This window comes from Temnothorax curvispinosus, unplaced genomic scaffold (genome assembly GCF_003070985.1).
Source record: "Temnothorax curvispinosus isolate PA1 unplaced genomic scaffold, ASM307098v1 QBEX01011887.1, whole genome shotgun sequence".
In the NCBI taxonomy this organism is placed as follows: Eukaryota; Metazoa; Arthropoda; class Insecta; order Hymenoptera; family Formicidae; genus Temnothorax; species Temnothorax curvispinosus.
The window spans coordinates 17,685-34,233 of record NW_020221667.1 but is presented as its reverse complement, the minus strand read 5'-3'; the positions used below and the strand labels follow the sequence as shown (position 1 = coordinate 34,233).

The following is a 16,549-nucleotide window of genomic DNA, read 5'->3' as shown; positions in this document are numbered from 1 at the left end:
ACGCATCTTCAATTAAAAAACTTGCATCGTAATGAAAATGATTGGGCGATATCAAAAGATAACGAAATTATCTCGAAATACTTTGAGATTAAACTCGTCTTCCACCGAGCGGTCTGCTCTTGAGAGAGGTAAATTTACTACAACTGCGAAATACCGAGAAATAAATTTTAAGGTATGAAAGATACAAATAGTATCGAGTAACACTCGTGTATTTAACATCACGTTCTTATTTATTGTCAATTTATTGTGGCTCTAATGAGGCTCAATAAAGCGCGGAGGTTGCATCAGAAGAGACGGAGCGCGCGCGATGCACAGTTGATTAAATCAGTTCTCAATTGGAAGTCGACTGATGTAATCTTCCTCCTGTAGCCGCTAAGCCACATCTCGTAGATGTACATATCACCATGACTGTCATTATATGGCTATTATCAGTCACTATTCAGTTCCTGACCCGTTATGTATCTTGACACAAACACAAGTGGAAGCTGTACTGATAAGCGCGTTAAAAATGACCCACAGAAACATCGTGACTGAAATAGGTGAAATCCGCGCTTCAAAGAACGATTACATGCTATAAGGTAATAGTACATATAAATTTTCAACTCATGTTCATATCTCTGATATAAATATAAGCTGCTAAATAGAAAGATTTCAGTCAAATTTACGTATGATCGTGATAAATAAATATTAAATAACAAAACTCGCAAATTGTTCATCAACTCTCAGTTCATCAACCGAACAACTCGTTGCCTCTTGTTCGGATTTCTTCGCGATTCTTAAATCATATTGTAATGCACTGAGAAATGAGTCAATATTTATAAGATAACAATTTCTTATTGAAAGTGTTGGAGTTTGTATCGAGAGCGTATGAAAAGTTGATAAACTTCCTTTTTGCGGGTTGCATAATATAAGATGTATAAGATATATACAAGATATACGAAGATAACATATACAGTAATTTTATTTTTATATAATGTTACTATATTACAATACAATAATATAAACAGGTGGTAGACGTCACATAAATTCATTTCAAATACAGCCATTGAAATCAACTTTCGCCATAGACATTCGCAATCAAATCATGCGTCCACTATCGCACGTGTGCTACGTACTTTTAATTGGAATAATCGCGGCGATTATCATTAGTTTCACGATTAACGCAATTGCAAGACGCGGAACGAGTCACGCGACTGCTATCGTGAAGGCCGGAAGCCGCGTAAAGTTTGGCAACGTTTATTATGCATCGTGGAGGAATGTATGAGCGTTTATTTGTACTATTTACTTCCTTCGAAGATCCCTCTTTGTATTTTTAATTTGGATGCGATTTGACGTAAACGTGTACAAAAAATACGACCGTTCGGCAGGACAAATGATTATTTTACACACGGTCCTGTATATACGCGTGATCACGAATAAAGTTTGCTACCATTTTGATTCGCTGGTATTCTCCCTCGTTACACGGGGATGCGTAAAATTTACTCGAAAAAAGAAGTAAAGTTTACATATTTATATCTCGAATATCTCCGGCACGAATTGTCGAATTAAACTCGAATGTCACGCGTTTGTCAAAGGCGCAACACAGGTGCAAAATTGTAAATCAGCGATGTATATAGCGACTTGCTATATGCGGAACAAGGAATTCAAGTGAAAAGTCTTTAGTTGTAATAGATAGATAAATACTACATATCAAAATTTACAAATAATCTTTAAATCGATATAAAAAACAGTTTCCACTCAATCCTTACAGCTAGTCTCATAAAAAATATTGGAAGATGTCTGATAGTCTTATACCTGTTTGCGGGGATACTAGAAAAACTCGAATCTAGGTAGTACCTACGAATGTTGTAACACACATCTCTTGTCTTTCTAGTAGTCTATACATTTCCTTTAATATAACAATAAATAAAGTAAAAGTCTGTACAATACTTGAACGCTTTAGGCGCTGGATAGTTGTAAAACAAAAATGCAATTATATAATTTCTACAAATAAGTACATGCTCTGAGTAGTCATCGTAACAAGGTGTTGTTGATACCGAGCTTGTTCAAACGCTGCGATTCGCGTGAGAATCGCAGGAAAAACGTTTCGTCACATGATTTAAGTACATATATGCCGTTCGTGCGACATCAAAACCGATAACTGTTTTGATTTTAAAGCTGTCGATACGCGCCCCCGCGGTTATTATCTGTGATGTACATAATGTCGCTCTATATGTGCTAAGAAAATATATGTATATATGTATATATATATCTAATAAAAAATATCACGACCCTCGGGCTCGGATTAAACGCGCGACTTGAAAAATTGCGGAAGTACAAGAACGCAGCGTTGAGTCTTGAAAAAAATACTGGAAGATATAATTGCGGGAATATATTCTCGTTTGTGTGCGCGAAAGATTCCGGTGAGCTCCGACGACATCGTAGATAACAGTGGGCAAGGACAAGGAAAACGAGATTGTGTAATTAGCGCGTTTACATGACGGTGCAGCAGCTCTTCTCCGAGTGATTATCGCTCACGATCTCACTGGTGTTCCCAGTGAAGCGCTGGGTGAAATCGTCGGTGCTGAGATCGGAATTGGAGATGGACGAGACCGGCATCGGGATGCCGTTCCCGTTCGCGTCTAAGGAGCCGCCGGATATGTGCCGATTCTGCGCCCGTTTCTTCTTCAGATCCGACAGGGATTTCACGAAAACAACGGACACGTGTATGTTGATCTTGCCGTTGGTGTCAGCGTCCGTAGAGTAAATCGGCGACTGCGGCTGGCTGCCGACCAGTGGGTCAGGCCCTGTCACTGCTGTTCAGGCAAACACGTAAATCCAATGTGCTACTTCCCCCCCGTCAAGCGTGCCGACTTTTCGATCGACGCGATCGCCACTTTTCCGCCCCTCCACCTCAACCCCATTTTCTATCCCTATGCGCACTGATCACAATTTAAAAAAAAAAAAAGAGAAAAAACCAAGGATGTCAACTATGAGTCTCATGCGCCAAGCCTGACATGCTTTCAGCAACAAGCGTTTCGAAAACATTGCACCAATAAGGACCATCATATGCACATCGGTGTGTACGTACACTGTATTGTTACTAAATGGTTCAACGGTTGCGTTTTACGCAAGCAAAATCAATGGATACACAAGAGAGAAAGAGAGATAGAGATAGAAAGATAGAAAGATACAGAAAGAATATGATAATTACGGCTGTTACGTTACAAAGAACAAGAGCGTTGTTTATATAATGACTATGGATATATCTATACGTCTTCACATTTTGCTACAATGGAATTTTTTTAACGTTTGGATCTACGAACGATCGATCTACCTGTATTTGCGCGTTATCATTATCGATCGTAATCTAAGTACTATCGAATGAAATACGGTGTGATAATTTTATCTAGAACACGGTTGTCGTCTAGAAAACGCAAGCATAAAGATCCGTTGGTAATTCGCCCATCAATGGCTCGTCCTCACTATATCTGATATGTCTTTCTTTTTACTTCTCGAATTGACTACTTCAATAACAGAGGAGTGCGACCCCTTATTACTTCACCACATAATACAATGAGTACAAAGCATTCGCCGATTAGAGAATTCGCTATCAATCTTTAATACAAAGTGTATAGAACTTGACAACAGGTATACATAAAAATTTGTAGAGCTGCGATCAACCTTAGGTCATGCTTTAGGCTCAAAACCCGCCCGTTATACTACGGACGTATTATATTTATCCAGTAAAATATTTACCAAATAGTCATCTAAGTATATAGGGCGATTCTTAATTTTACATATTAAGATCTTTTTCTTGTTTTGAACTCTCGATCCACTTCCTGTGATATAATTAAGAATCGTCCTGTATGCTTTTATTCTAGAGGAAACTTGCGCATAGTACAATATGTATAAAGAATGTAGAATAATATATCTGTCGATTCTACTTATTGTACATCCTACTAGCATGATATATATATATGGTTCTCTAAATCGATTAGGCTCCAGTTTATGTAAGAAATTACAGAAACAATTCGACATATCTATAATAAATACCACATTCGTTTGATTATTATTCTATTTTGCGCTCAGTGGCCGCTAAGCTTAGCTAAAACGGTCCACAAAGATACGCTAAGGAAGCCAGTACCACTTTTAGGCCTTGCCAAAGAGATTCGATATGAATATAAAGCGAAATGTGTACGTGTATATGTGTGCGTTTTAACGTGAGAACACTTCCAGAGAGAAAAATGCATTGTGTTATGCGCAGCACATGTAGATATACGTTTTACGTACACCATGAGCAAATAACTTCTGGCGCAGTGTGATATGTATGATACGAAAAAGATAACGCAATTAAATGCATCGTACAGATCGTGAAATGTAATAATTAAAGAAATAGAAAAGTGACGTAGAAAACTAACCTCGCAATTATTCAGGAGCACGCAGTAGTGAAAAAAAAGAAAAAGCTGGTAAATAATCGACAGCTAACACAATGAGTTTGACAGAGTACATTTATGGGATTTTGCAATTAGCAGATTAGTATGTATATAATATACATATATATATTTCGGATTGTTTGATCCTTTAGGATTATTCAATATTGTTCTCTAATAGTGTGTATATAAAATTTTGTTTATTAATATATAAAAATATAAATATGCGCTTTTGTCAAACTTAACAAGAAATTGTCCGCACTCTCAGTATGATTAATCATTCTATAATAATCGTTATTTTCTCTTCTTTCGCCACAATTTTCTATAATTTTTAATGTGTATATGACTTATATACATATATAAAACTTCATATACAATCTTGAAAAATTTTATGCTCGCGTTAACTTTCCTACGTTTTGGGCATTATGAATCACAAATGAGCATGATATACACGTATATACGTACATGTATACATGTGCAATTCTTGAATCACATGATCGAGGTACATATTTTTGGAAGTCTCTTCGCACAAAGCTACCATTTACCACAATAGTCTACTAAACCACAACCAATGCAAGCAAGAATACATTTGGAATGTACCTGAATCTTTATCAACATCTTCGTGAAGAAAAGACTCGTTGTCTTTTCCTTCGGGACCTTTCCGCACCGCTGAAGTCAGCGCGCCGGAATCAGTCTCGTGGTCCCCTACCTCCTGCGTATTGTTCTCCAATGGCGGAATACTAGGCGTAGGAGCGCTAACATACGTCTGAAAAAGAAATATCCCACATAGTATTTATATCTCGAAGAAAGAGCAAGGGAAATATATAAGATATTTTTAATCTCCCCTTATTTTTTTTATCGTACCTGTTGCGCTTGTAACCTTAAGCGAGTTTCTTCCTGCGCGTCTTTTTTCGTAGTAAGAACTTTGTCTCGAATGGATGTTCGACGTACGCTTTGTGTTCGCGTATTTATGCTTTGCGATCTGCGTACCCTACGCCCTTGCGCTTCACGAAGTCGTTTACTCTCTTGTTCTGTTTTCAATTCCACTATCCTCTCCCTAATTTCCGGATCTTCGCATATATCTGCAACATATTAAAATATTAAAATATAGGGTAACAAGGCAATAATCGAAATAGATCGGCAAGTCTTACCCGCGGGAGTTTCATCGTGTTTATTTCTGGCATTTAGGTCGGCTCCGTTTTGCACCAATAATTCAAGTACTTCCAACTGTAATACAAAGATGTGTATAAGACTTAAAATAACATTTAAAATATTAAAAAATTGTTGCTATTAATTGCTATCTAAAAGAGGTGGAAAAACAGATTTACTTTCAGTTTTAATAAACATTATAACAATTCTATAATTTGTAATTGTGTATACCCACGTATATAAAAAAAAGATTTAAACTTACGTGTCCCCAACATGCAGCTGCATGAACTGGTTGCCATTTGTCATTGTCCTCTACATCCGTTGATACATGTTGGTCAAGAAGAAATTCCACGACTCGTAAGTACCCATTTGCCGCTGCTATATGAAGCTATAATGAAAATTGTAACGAAAATATATAATTTTTTCTTTTTCTCAAATTAACAGATTTTAACAAGGGTGTATACGTACAGGCGTAGCACCTTGATGATCTTTATATTCAAGGTCACCTCCTAAAGAAGCAATCTTTTGCAAATCACGTAACATTTGAACCTCGGTTGAAGCTCTTGTTTCATCTATTAATTCTTGAGTAACTCCTCGTCTTGCCATCTCTCCTGTGTTATAAAAATGTAATTTTTAACGTAAATACGTGACATTACTAGTCGCACTGTATGTCTAAAAGTGGCAATCTTTAAATGTTGACAAAAAATTCTATTACCTTCGATACAATCCAACGTTTTTTCATCTTCGCAAATGTCGTACGGCATGTTGCCATCAGCATTAACGGCTAATAAATTCGCACCTCTGGCAATAAGGTATTTGACTAAATGCAAGTGACCACACGTGGCAGCAGCGTGTAACGGTGTCCATTTCTCACTGTCTTCCGCATTCACGTTAGCACCAAATTCAATGAGTAGCTTCATCATCTCTTCATTGTCATCTATGCAACACTGATGCAGCGCCGTCAAACCGTCTTCGTTCGTCGAGTCGGGATTTACACCCTTTTTCAAAAGCCTTCTTACTGGAAAGAGAATAAATGTTGGTGACGTAACGCGCCGATATACAGATGTATTTGTTTCAAATAATATACGTACATACAAAATTTCTTACCTTCATCGATGTCATTTCTCGCAGCGGCTTCCAACAACATAACACTGTCGCTAAAGTATATGTGACGCTTATTACTCGTATGCCTAGTTTGGTGCCGCAGCCATTCCTTCTCGCGTTGCCTCCACACTTTTAATTGTTGAAGTCTACGATGACGCGCCAGGTGTAACCGCTCTTGCGTGGTCAGTCTTTCAACGTGTACCATCTCTGCCACTAACTCTGAGTGTTCCATTGTTACGTGCTTATAGTTTTTGCAAGTATATTTACCTGTTAACAAAAAAGAGGGAAGAAAACATCACGACATGTAGATATAATTTAAACAGACACATACACGCACACATACACACACACACACATACATAACGCATTTTTGTGCAACTGTATCAAGAAAACAAAGTAACTCGTTCCAGAATAAACGTGTCGTAAACGCTCGTGGGTCACGTTCGATTTTGTTAATAATACCACACATTTATCTTGTTTTCACTAAATGTATTTCAGAAGACAATCACAAAACCGAAGAAATTAAAAAAAAATTAAAAAAAAAAAGTAAATTCAGGCGGCTTTACCTTTACGCTTACAAAGCCAAGATCTCATTCTCAGATAATTAAAAATTGTTTGATAAATACCAGATGTCATTCTGGCGTAAGTAATCGGGATTTTCACTTATTTCAATAACGCACACGCAACTTAACTGATCTCTCCTGCGTTATACCTGGCGGGAATGATAGCATATTTTAACCAGATGTTCTCTCAAACTTATCAAGTACTTAGACAAGTAAACATACAATATTTACACAAATGTTCGTACCCGCTGACAAAAAAAGGGCTTTTTTGTGAACGATGATTCAACACGTTCCAACGGATGTTCTTTCAAAATTGTGTGTTTCTAAAAATACTACACAAAAACAAAGATTAGTGCAGCTATCTTGAGAATTTTTAGAGATTTATCTCGCGGATAAAACCACAATGTAATCAATGAATATATATTTATATATTTTTAATTAGATATGACGATAATGAATGATGATAATGAAAATCTTTGTTAGGCATGTAGAGTATATAGACTATACGTGGCTGTGTAACACATCCGCAATAAATTCTATCCTTAATCTCAGGTAATACCTACGTTACGTCATTGGATCAAGAATGTACATATTTAAACATTCCACAATCTCGGTACACGAAGCAAGCTTTACATTTACAGAGAGAATTTAAAAAACGGGAGCCGAGCACACAGGTCTCGATAAACACGCCTTTTTCCTCCTTAAAAGAAAGTATAAATCCGCTAACGAAATAACGGGAAGAAATTGATTTTTTTTTTTAGAAAACAGTTAAAACAGGAGCACTACAGTTTGCAATGCGAACTCCGATTCGAATCGGTCGCACGATTTCTCGACAACCTGGTGACACGAGAGCTGCGCCTGAGAGACGCATAGGTCGCATAGGAGATACTTGCTGATCGTTCATCGAGCCTGACGTCCGGTTGCACGTTACTCGGCGCACAATCACCGTGGAAAGGTGCACGGCAGAGTAATATTCCGTCTCGCGGGGATTCATCGCACCCTCCTCCTCCTCCGTGCGGGGCGATCGGAGACGCGGCGCGTGATCCAGCGGGGAAACACGTCGTCGAGAGTCGAAATGGAGTTTACTTCCTGCCAATTACATCGCTTTTCGGAGGGTAACCGAAGCCGTCGGCCGTCGGCCGTCGCGCGATCAAGGCCAGGACGCGAGGCGCGTATCGCGCAGGATCTCACGGGAACCGGGAACGTGAGAAAGCCGCGGGGGAGGGGGTGGGATACTCTCGCACACAGGGACGGATCAGCGCGATTGAGCGATGCGCCGAAAATCGGGGGAAAAATCCTCTCTCTCTTTTTTATCTTGTTTTTACTTACGTATGCAAACGCATGCAAACGCGCGGCTCGACACGCGGCCGCGGCTGCGGAGGTGACGATGGCGGTGGTGGTCCCGCTTTCCTTCTCCCCCTATTTCCTTCGCGATCGCGCGAGCGGAATGCAACGAGGGACGAGAGGCGCTCGAACGCACAGGCGGCGGGGCCGGGACCGGGGCGATTCATTCACGTCGCGCTTCGCGCCTGTCGCGGCGATAACCTACGACGATTACGGCATAATCCGCGAGTGAGCGAACGAGCGAGCGCGATCCCGCCGGATCCCTCGGCCTCGGCGCGCTGCGGCCTGCGGCGTGCGCGCGCGCGCGCGTCCCGCAAGACAGATACTGGTCTGGCCGGTGGCGTGAAATACGCTCGCGCGCGTTCCCGTGCCTGCCAGCGCGTGCAGCCGCGGAAACACGTCTACCTGTCAGTCGCCATTTTTAAACTACCTGCGAGACTTGCGACTTGCAAGAGTCCGAGAAATCGCGCCCGCGCCTGCGCACGCCTCGCCTCACCTCGTCCGTCCTCGGCTAGTCTCGCCTGGCCTCGCCGGCGCGCCGCCGCGCCGTCCCACCGCCCCCACCCTTCGAGCGACGGACTCCGAACTCCGGAGTCCGGAGTCCGGAGTATCCGCGGACTCGCCGAGTCGCCGCTCGCCGCACTCGCCGCTCGAATCGCGAAACGAACGGGATAGAGGCGCGCGCACGCGAGCCGACGATCGGCTCGATACTTCCGCCTCGCCCGCGCCCGCGGAATAACGTAAATTGCGTAAAGCCCCTTGCACAATAGGCGATATAGCGAAAGCGATAGCGACAGCGACAAAGTTGCCGACAAAGGATAGCTTTGTCGGCAACCTTGTCGTTGTCGCTATCGCTATCGCTATCGCCTATTGTGCAAGGGGCTTTAACTGTTTTGCGTTATGGCGTTATGCGCCAGCCGGTCGATAAGCGAGGCCGGGGACTCCGGGGAGTTTCCTCGTCACTCGTCGCTCCTGCGTCCCGCGTCCCGCCACGCCGGTTCCGCGCGTCGTTCCGGTCGTTCGGAATTCTCACATTCTCATTTCTCGGTCTCGGTCCGGACGAGCTGATCGACGAAGCGTGAATCGACTGCCGCTCCGCTGGGTCATGTTCCAAAACTCACTCTAGGTAACTAAAATCTATAGTTTACGTCACGTACACTATAGCATTTTAGTTAACTATAGTGAGTTTTGGAACATGACCCTGGATCTTGAATTGGCTTACAATCAAATCCTTAGGCCACGCTCTTCAAGTCGTTTGTCACTCGATATGGTATACACGTTTGTCATACGATAATTAAACGTATATGACAAACGCTTTTTAATTACGTGGTATTATCACTGTCACGTGCGTATGACTTATCAGCGTTGCGAGAAACATATTGTCATCATGGAGTGCGATAACGTTCAACTTTTCTTTCCTCGCAAATGCGCTCCTACAAAACATATGTCAAAGAATTCAAATTAAACGTTCCATTCGTATCCTTTATCGCGATATTAACGTTAAGATTGTTTAAAGATTGTTTTCAAGATTCCAATTCAATATCGTCGAGGCGGAATAAGAACGGCACGTACGCGTTAGCCGCGTGATCGTTTCCTGATTAAAGTTCCGGGATGACGAGATTTATACATCCTCGAGATCGAAATCTCCCCTTCCGTTCGTTCCGTTTCCATAAATCACGATCGATTCGTGCGCGTCCGCGTCGTCATCGATACGCGAAGGCGCGTGCTCCTCGCAAGAGAAACGTATGCAAAAATTCTGCTCTTACAGAAACGTTGCAAGTTGATTGGTTAAAAGCTATGCGACAGCCAATCGACTTGCAACTTTTCTGTAAGAACAACATTTGCGCATACGCTTCTCTTGCGAATGATTTCAAGAATCAAGCCCCTTCTTGCCAGATGACTCATCCGCCGTCACACGCGGCTGTGCCGCCATAGTCAATAGTGCGATCGCGCTCGATATCGGCCTCCGCGTCGCATATCGAAGTATACCATACGTGTATACCATATATTGCGCAGCGACAAGCGACGAGGAAACTCCCCGGAGTCCCTCGATTTCGGATCCGGGAGATAACAGCGAATCTTATCGCTCGTGGTAAGACGCCGGTTCTCCGCGCGTCCTCCACTCTCGGCTTTCGGTAGCCTCGCCGGTATCGTGTCGGCGAGCGATCTTTTGAAGCGTCTCCCGCCGATCTCGACGTCGACATTTTTTTTAGGGGGAGGGGGGAAGAGGGGTTTCCTCCTCTTTGGTTAGGAGCATAGGCGCCTTCAACCCTGCCTTTGGGTTACATATAGCGCAATCGACATCGACGACGTCGCCGACACCCGGACTCCAGAGTCCGGACGTCCCCACGTCGTGCATTGTCTTAATTGTCTACCGATATGGAAGGACGCGGCTCACGCGGCGGTGGGGCGTATCTCGCGGTCTTCTCTGGAATTTTTGCGACCGCCGGTAGTCTTCTGGGCAAGCTTGCCGGTGGCGCTGACGCGTCGTCGTTGGTGAGTTGACGGGACCGATTCAAATCGCCGGTAAAAACATGAAATAAACCGCGGATTTTTTTATTTCTAAATTTAATTTCTAGAAGAAACAGAATTTAATTGATTTAGGAATTTCGGATATTTATAATATTCACAACGACGTCCTTATGGCAATGTAAATTGACACGCGGAAATGTGTTTCTGTAAAATTGTCTTGTTTTGTATTAACAATATTTGTATGTTATTATATGATGCATTCTGAAGCAGACAAATAACTGATAAATACGCAAGAGAGATTGATGATTGAAAATTGAAAAATTGAAACTAGATTAAAAACATTAGAAATTTAAAACTGTATAGTATAATAAATATAACGTACGCTATAACAATATAGAGCATTATAATGTTTACATGCTTTTTTTGTAGACATCGTTGCTTCTAAAAGGAGTACTTCTCGTCTCTATGATCGTGAGCAACACCATAGGATGCACGTTTTTTGTCAAAGCGCTTCATGGCAGCGGTTCTTCTTTGCCGATAACCGTCGCCAGTGCGGCTACGAACTATGTTTGTTCGGTGAGTTGTTAAATCTTATAATTAATATCTCGTAAATATTTTCATTAGATAACACGGGTTAAGGGGTAACGCCATTCTAGAGTCCCAAAAAAAAAGCCAATTTTTGATAATTTTTTTCATAAATACAATAATCATAAATGAAAATCGGTTTAATTCTATTTATTATCTATATATTAAAGTATAAAAAAAATTTTTATTAATTATTTATTGCCAAAATGGCGGCACCAGAGCCATTGCTCCAAAGTGCCTTTTTGTGGAAGGCGTCCAACGGGCGGAATCGAAGCTCCTATAATTTCTGAGCTGGAACAAAAATTCAAAGATTTTTGAAAAATATATAAGTTTTTCTATAGAAGTACGTAGGGGAATTGCGAAATATCATTTTTTGTAAGAATGGTGCATGTTGGAAAAAAAGTGCTTCATTTTTCGCTAAAAAATGTCGCACAAAATTGTTTATAAAAAAAGTTTTGTTCAACTTATCGCAAAATCCCTAGGTACTTCTAAAGATAATGTTATTGTAAAGTTTCACTCAAAATTTCAAGTCAATCGGATAAAAGGTGTTCGAGTTCTGATTCCGCCCGACTTTAAAAAAGCGATTTCGAGAAAAACGCGTTTAAAGTTTCAGTTTCACCATTCACAGATGTGAACGCGGCGGCAGATGACGGATTACGAAAAAGGGATAATAGAGATTTTTCCGAGCTTTGAAACCAAGTGTATCTTATTTCTAAGACCTTAAAGCATCGTTTAACAAAAAAAATCGATTTTTTGCAAAATTCTAGAGTGGCTTTACCCCTGAATATGAACTTTTCTCTCGCGATTGTATATATAATCCCAACGTTAGATTCTTCAACAGACTTGAACTTAATTGACTTAGCAAAAATCCCAAAGTACCAATAACTGTATTGAAATAATCGAAAAAAGAAGCTTTTCGGGAAGATGTCCAAATAATTAATACATTGTTCTTCGATTAAAGTTTCAAGAGAAGTCTACTTCAAAAGAATCTTGATTCTCAATTATGCAAATTAGAAAGTTATATGATATCCATGATGACTTTTTCGCCAAAGAGAGAAACGTTGACTTCGAATTTAAAAATTTGCTATTGAAAGATGAAAAGACTATAGTATATAAATTTTTATCCAGGAAATTCTATAAATAAATATAATAATATTTTTCAATTAAATTTCTACGTTAAATTTTAAGATAATTCTACGTCATCAGTATTTTAATTCATGATTTATAAAGACACGTAAAATTGAAAATTAGAAAGTTACGATATAAATGATGGCTTTTTCCCAAGAAAAAAAGTCGCCTTCAAATTGGAGAATCTATCACTGAAATTACGATCGCGACAGGACGACCGACCATCAATCGTGCTAATAGCAGAAGGAAATTAGATCGTTGTGAAACATCCGGCTGACAATGAGTGTTTCTTTTTGAGAAAGTTTTAACAATGATAATGAAATGAAATGGCGAAGGGAAATAATCCTGCAAAAGGGCATTTGTCAGCGGCAATTATTCGTCTATAGTCGCGGCGCGCGGTCCGATATACTTCCGAGAGTTGGTTCGCAAAGAGTGAAAGTTGTTTCGCAAACTAGACGCAATTCCGCGAGTGTACACAATGCGGTCATAGCAATTATATGCGCGCAGGTACGTGGCGATTGAACGAGAACTGTACGATATGATACCCACGCTATTGAAACGCAATCCCGATAGCGTTACATTATACGCTGGGAAATGCATTGCGCCGGAATTATTATTAGAATAACAGAAATAATTACGTTCGCCGTCCCGCAAATGGATTCTATTTTGTCTCTCCTTTCATTCCTTCTCCTATATGAAAAATATTCATCCCGTAACGTGAAATATTAATAAAGCTCTGTCTCATTAAATAGAAATAATCAGAAACGTACGAATATCTTTTTACACGTTACGACAGAATTTTTCTATAATCTTCCGTGAAAATCAATTTAATCCATTCGCGCGATAGCTACTAAAACGACACTGTATATCGATTACGTCGGCGTGAAATTAAACATTTACGAGATTAAGTTTGGGTTTGCGAGGATATAGGTGCTTTAAATTTAAGAACGTCACCGATTGGTAATCTTCGAGAAATAAAGATGCAATTTTATATTTTATATTCGTATCTATAATATGGTTTGTTCTATATGTATATTACCATATGTCAAGCACGTGGCTTGTCGATCACATTGATCTCTGATATTTTACCATTCTTTCATAATTTTAAGATACGAAAATAATACAAGACTTTATTTCCGCAGATATATCTAATTTAATGCAATAATATAGCAATAACAAAAGAAAGAATTTGGCCAAAAGATCTAATGAGAAACAGATAAATATTTTTTATGATATTTTACATCTATTATGTTTTTCATCCTTATTATGTTTTAATTTGTACAAAAAGAGATGAAATTGAAATGTATTAGTTTCGATAGTACATATTGGCTGCGTTTCTTTTGGGCGCTCACGCGCTCACACGCGCTGTAAGCATCATTCTATCTTCGTTGCACATCGAATATCAAACGAAGATAGAGCGATGCTTACAGCGCGTGAGCGCCCAAAAGGAACGCACCCATTATGTTTAATTATCGAGAAACACATGGCTTGATATATCAAAAGTTCCGATTATATTACTATAAAACAGCAATTTTATAAATATCTCTTGTCGTTGTTGAAGGCTTTCGTAGGATTCGTCGTGTTTGACGAATCCACTTCATTGACCTGGTGGTGCGGAACTTCCCTGGTACTGCTCGGCTTGATGTTGATCTGCAATGTTCCCACTGAAAAGAAGGCTTCCGCCGCCGAGGAAAAATTGAAACATCAATAGCTAACGACGGGCGCTTTTATATTACAAGCAAGAGCGATTATGGTGATGTTACAACGGTACGATTCCATTTTTGTATTGACAGATATTTATGTCCTTACGTCAGAAACGTATTGTGTTATCTGTAATAAGAATGAATTTTGATATACAAATAAAAGAGTATAGGATAGTATGGATAGTATAGTCTTAAGTGTTATAAATTACGTATAAAGCACAATTATATATTCTTTGTTATAAATAAAGTATTTTATGTTTTCTCTATAATAATGTTCTACGTAAATGATGGATATAATTTTGAAACGCGTTGATTGTCCGAACACGAAATGACGTATAACATGCACATATATACGATACCGTATTATAGATTGCTCACTGAACGCAGCAGTGTGAAATTTATTAATGCAGAAGGATAAAAATAACCTATTAGGTCTAAAGAGAAATGTTTCGCTTTAAGATTATTTCGTTCAAAAAGATTGATCAGTCTTGAAGAATCTCGACCGAGTTGCATGGAAAATCTTGAGAGTAAAAAGCAAAAGTAATGAATTGTTTTGTACAGTAGTATAAGAAACATGTAGTGTATTTTATGAGGTTTCTTAAAGTATCGCTTTTCGCGCGATTAATCCATATTTTTATCTTTCTGTAGATAGATTTTATGCCGGGTTTTAAAGTGGTTCTCTAAAAATTCAGGTCTCTCGGGGCCTCGAGTGGTGCCTGTTTTAGCACAGCGAAGTGGATTTTCATGTCTATAGTAGCGTTGGATATAAGCGGAATGACGATGACGAAGTGGATATCTCTCTCCCGTTTCTCCCTTAAAATACGCTAGCACGATGTCATCTTCCTCCCTTCCTGCCGTCAAGTGGGTAACGTGGTGGATTTAATATTGACGCATTAACGAGGCGAAATTAGCGCGATGAGCAAATTATACATCGTTATTATTACGTTACGCCCGTGGTGACGATCTTGGCGTCGATGTAACGCGTAATGAAGTCGGATGTATTTATGTCCCGGGACGTAAATATATCTACCATGCAAATGAATATGTGGCGTCTGATAGCGGACGTCGAACGAATCGATTCCGGTTGACGTTAATTCGCCTGCAGGTATCGAGATAGTTTGATATCAGAATGATATCAAACACGCACGTCAATTTCGATGCGAAATTGAGAGTCGTTGACTTTTTCATGTGCAACCCGACCCCGCGCTGTCGCGATTTTCAACACTCTCTTCGATATAACGAGTTAACGAGTTAATATCGTGTTTATCAATTAGCAAACGTAGGATAAATAATATGTAATGAAAACCAAATATTTCGTATATAAGAGAATATATTATAGAAGGAGAAATGATTATTGTAATTGTAATTACATTGTAAATATGGAGAAATTTTATATAGAAGAAGAAATTATTATATATTTTTATTTATTTATGTAATAGGAAACTGGCGAGAAACATTTCTCGCTTCGCTCGCTTTTGATGTCACCCCTTCGATCTTTCGAGATGTATCGCGGTAGCGGAGAGAGCGTGCCTCGGCAACACGTCTCGGCGGGATGCGAGAGCCCATTCAGGATCACGTCGTACCCTACACACACCGGCATTCGGCTACGACGCAAGCGTAGCCCAGTAGCCCGTGTGCGAGTCCTACTACACTAGATATCTCGTTTGTAGGGCAGGGTCGCGGGGCGAGGGGGAAAAAAGGGGGGGTTAGGGGGGGTGAGAACGGCCTTTATCGAGCGGCTTCTGCGCGAGCTCGCCTCGACGTTCTCGACGTTTTCACCCTCAGGGGCGGATTACCCCCTCCGACACGTCGCCAGGAACATCGCGGAACGTGTGATTGCTGTCTCTTGGCTCGGAAGACATCGCGAGGAGTTTTAATCCTCATTCAAGTCAGACGAGGAATTTGCTGATCTAACAGCAAAGGAACTCTAATTTAAAACTCGCGGAGATTCTCTTCCATTTCTTAATTGTAGATTTTTTATTCACAATATTATTATTTATCTAGAGACTAGTTAGATTGAGTACAGATTATAATCTTTTTAAATTCCAGAAAATCTGCATATACGCCCCATATACGTCGTCAGAGTCTC

General features: G+C 40.2%; 2 protein-coding genes across 9 annotated transcripts; one reads left to right on the top strand and one right to left on the bottom strand.

Annotated features, from left to right (window-relative positions):
• Positions 1-1,011: 1,011 nt before the first annotated feature.
• Positions 1,012-8,702, bottom strand: LOC112461925 (protein phosphatase 1 regulatory subunit 16A-like). 6 transcript variants are annotated; one of them, XM_025027370.1, is made up of 9 exons: positions 8,558-8,702; positions 6,669-6,932; positions 6,277-6,579; positions 6,030-6,172; positions 5,824-5,949; positions 5,564-5,639; positions 5,277-5,494; positions 5,013-5,178; positions 1,012-2,795 (listed from the first exon to the last, which is right to left on the bottom strand). In XM_025027370.1, exons 2-9 carry the CDS (start codon positions 6,895-6,897, stop codon positions 2,473-2,475), a joined length of 1,584 nt encoding a protein of 527 aa, XP_024883138.1. In that variant the 5' UTR covers positions 6,898-6,932; positions 8,558-8,702; the 3' UTR covers positions 1,012-2,472. The 6 variants fall into 6 exon arrangements, with proteins under 6 accessions (XP_024883138.1, XP_024883136.1, XP_024883134.1 ...); XM_025027368.1 differs by lacking the exon at positions 8,558-8,702 and adding an exon at positions 8,122-8,518; XM_025027366.1 differs by lacking the exon at positions 8,558-8,702 and adding an exon at positions 7,232-7,424 and having other exon boundaries at positions 1,012-2,792.
• Positions 8,703-9,173: 471 nt separating this feature from the next.
• On the top strand, positions 9,174-15,799 carry LOC112461926 (transmembrane protein 42-like). 3 transcript variants are annotated; one of them, XM_025027374.1, is made up of 4 exons: positions 9,174-9,312; positions 10,865-11,068; positions 11,474-11,620; positions 14,319-15,799. In XM_025027374.1, the coding sequence occupies exons 2-4, from the start codon at positions 10,952-10,954 to the stop codon at positions 14,466-14,468; spliced, it is 414 nt and encodes a 137-aa protein (XP_024883142.1). In that variant the 5' UTR covers positions 9,174-9,312; positions 10,865-10,951; the 3' UTR covers positions 14,469-15,799. The 3 variants fall into 3 exon arrangements, with proteins under 3 accessions (XP_024883142.1, XP_024883140.1, XP_024883139.1); XM_025027372.1 differs by having other exon boundaries at positions 10,786-11,068; XM_025027371.1 differs by lacking the exon at positions 9,174-9,312 and adding an exon at positions 9,400-9,698 and having other exon boundaries at positions 10,786-11,068.
• The last annotated feature ends 750 nt before the right edge of the window (positions 15,800-16,549 follow it).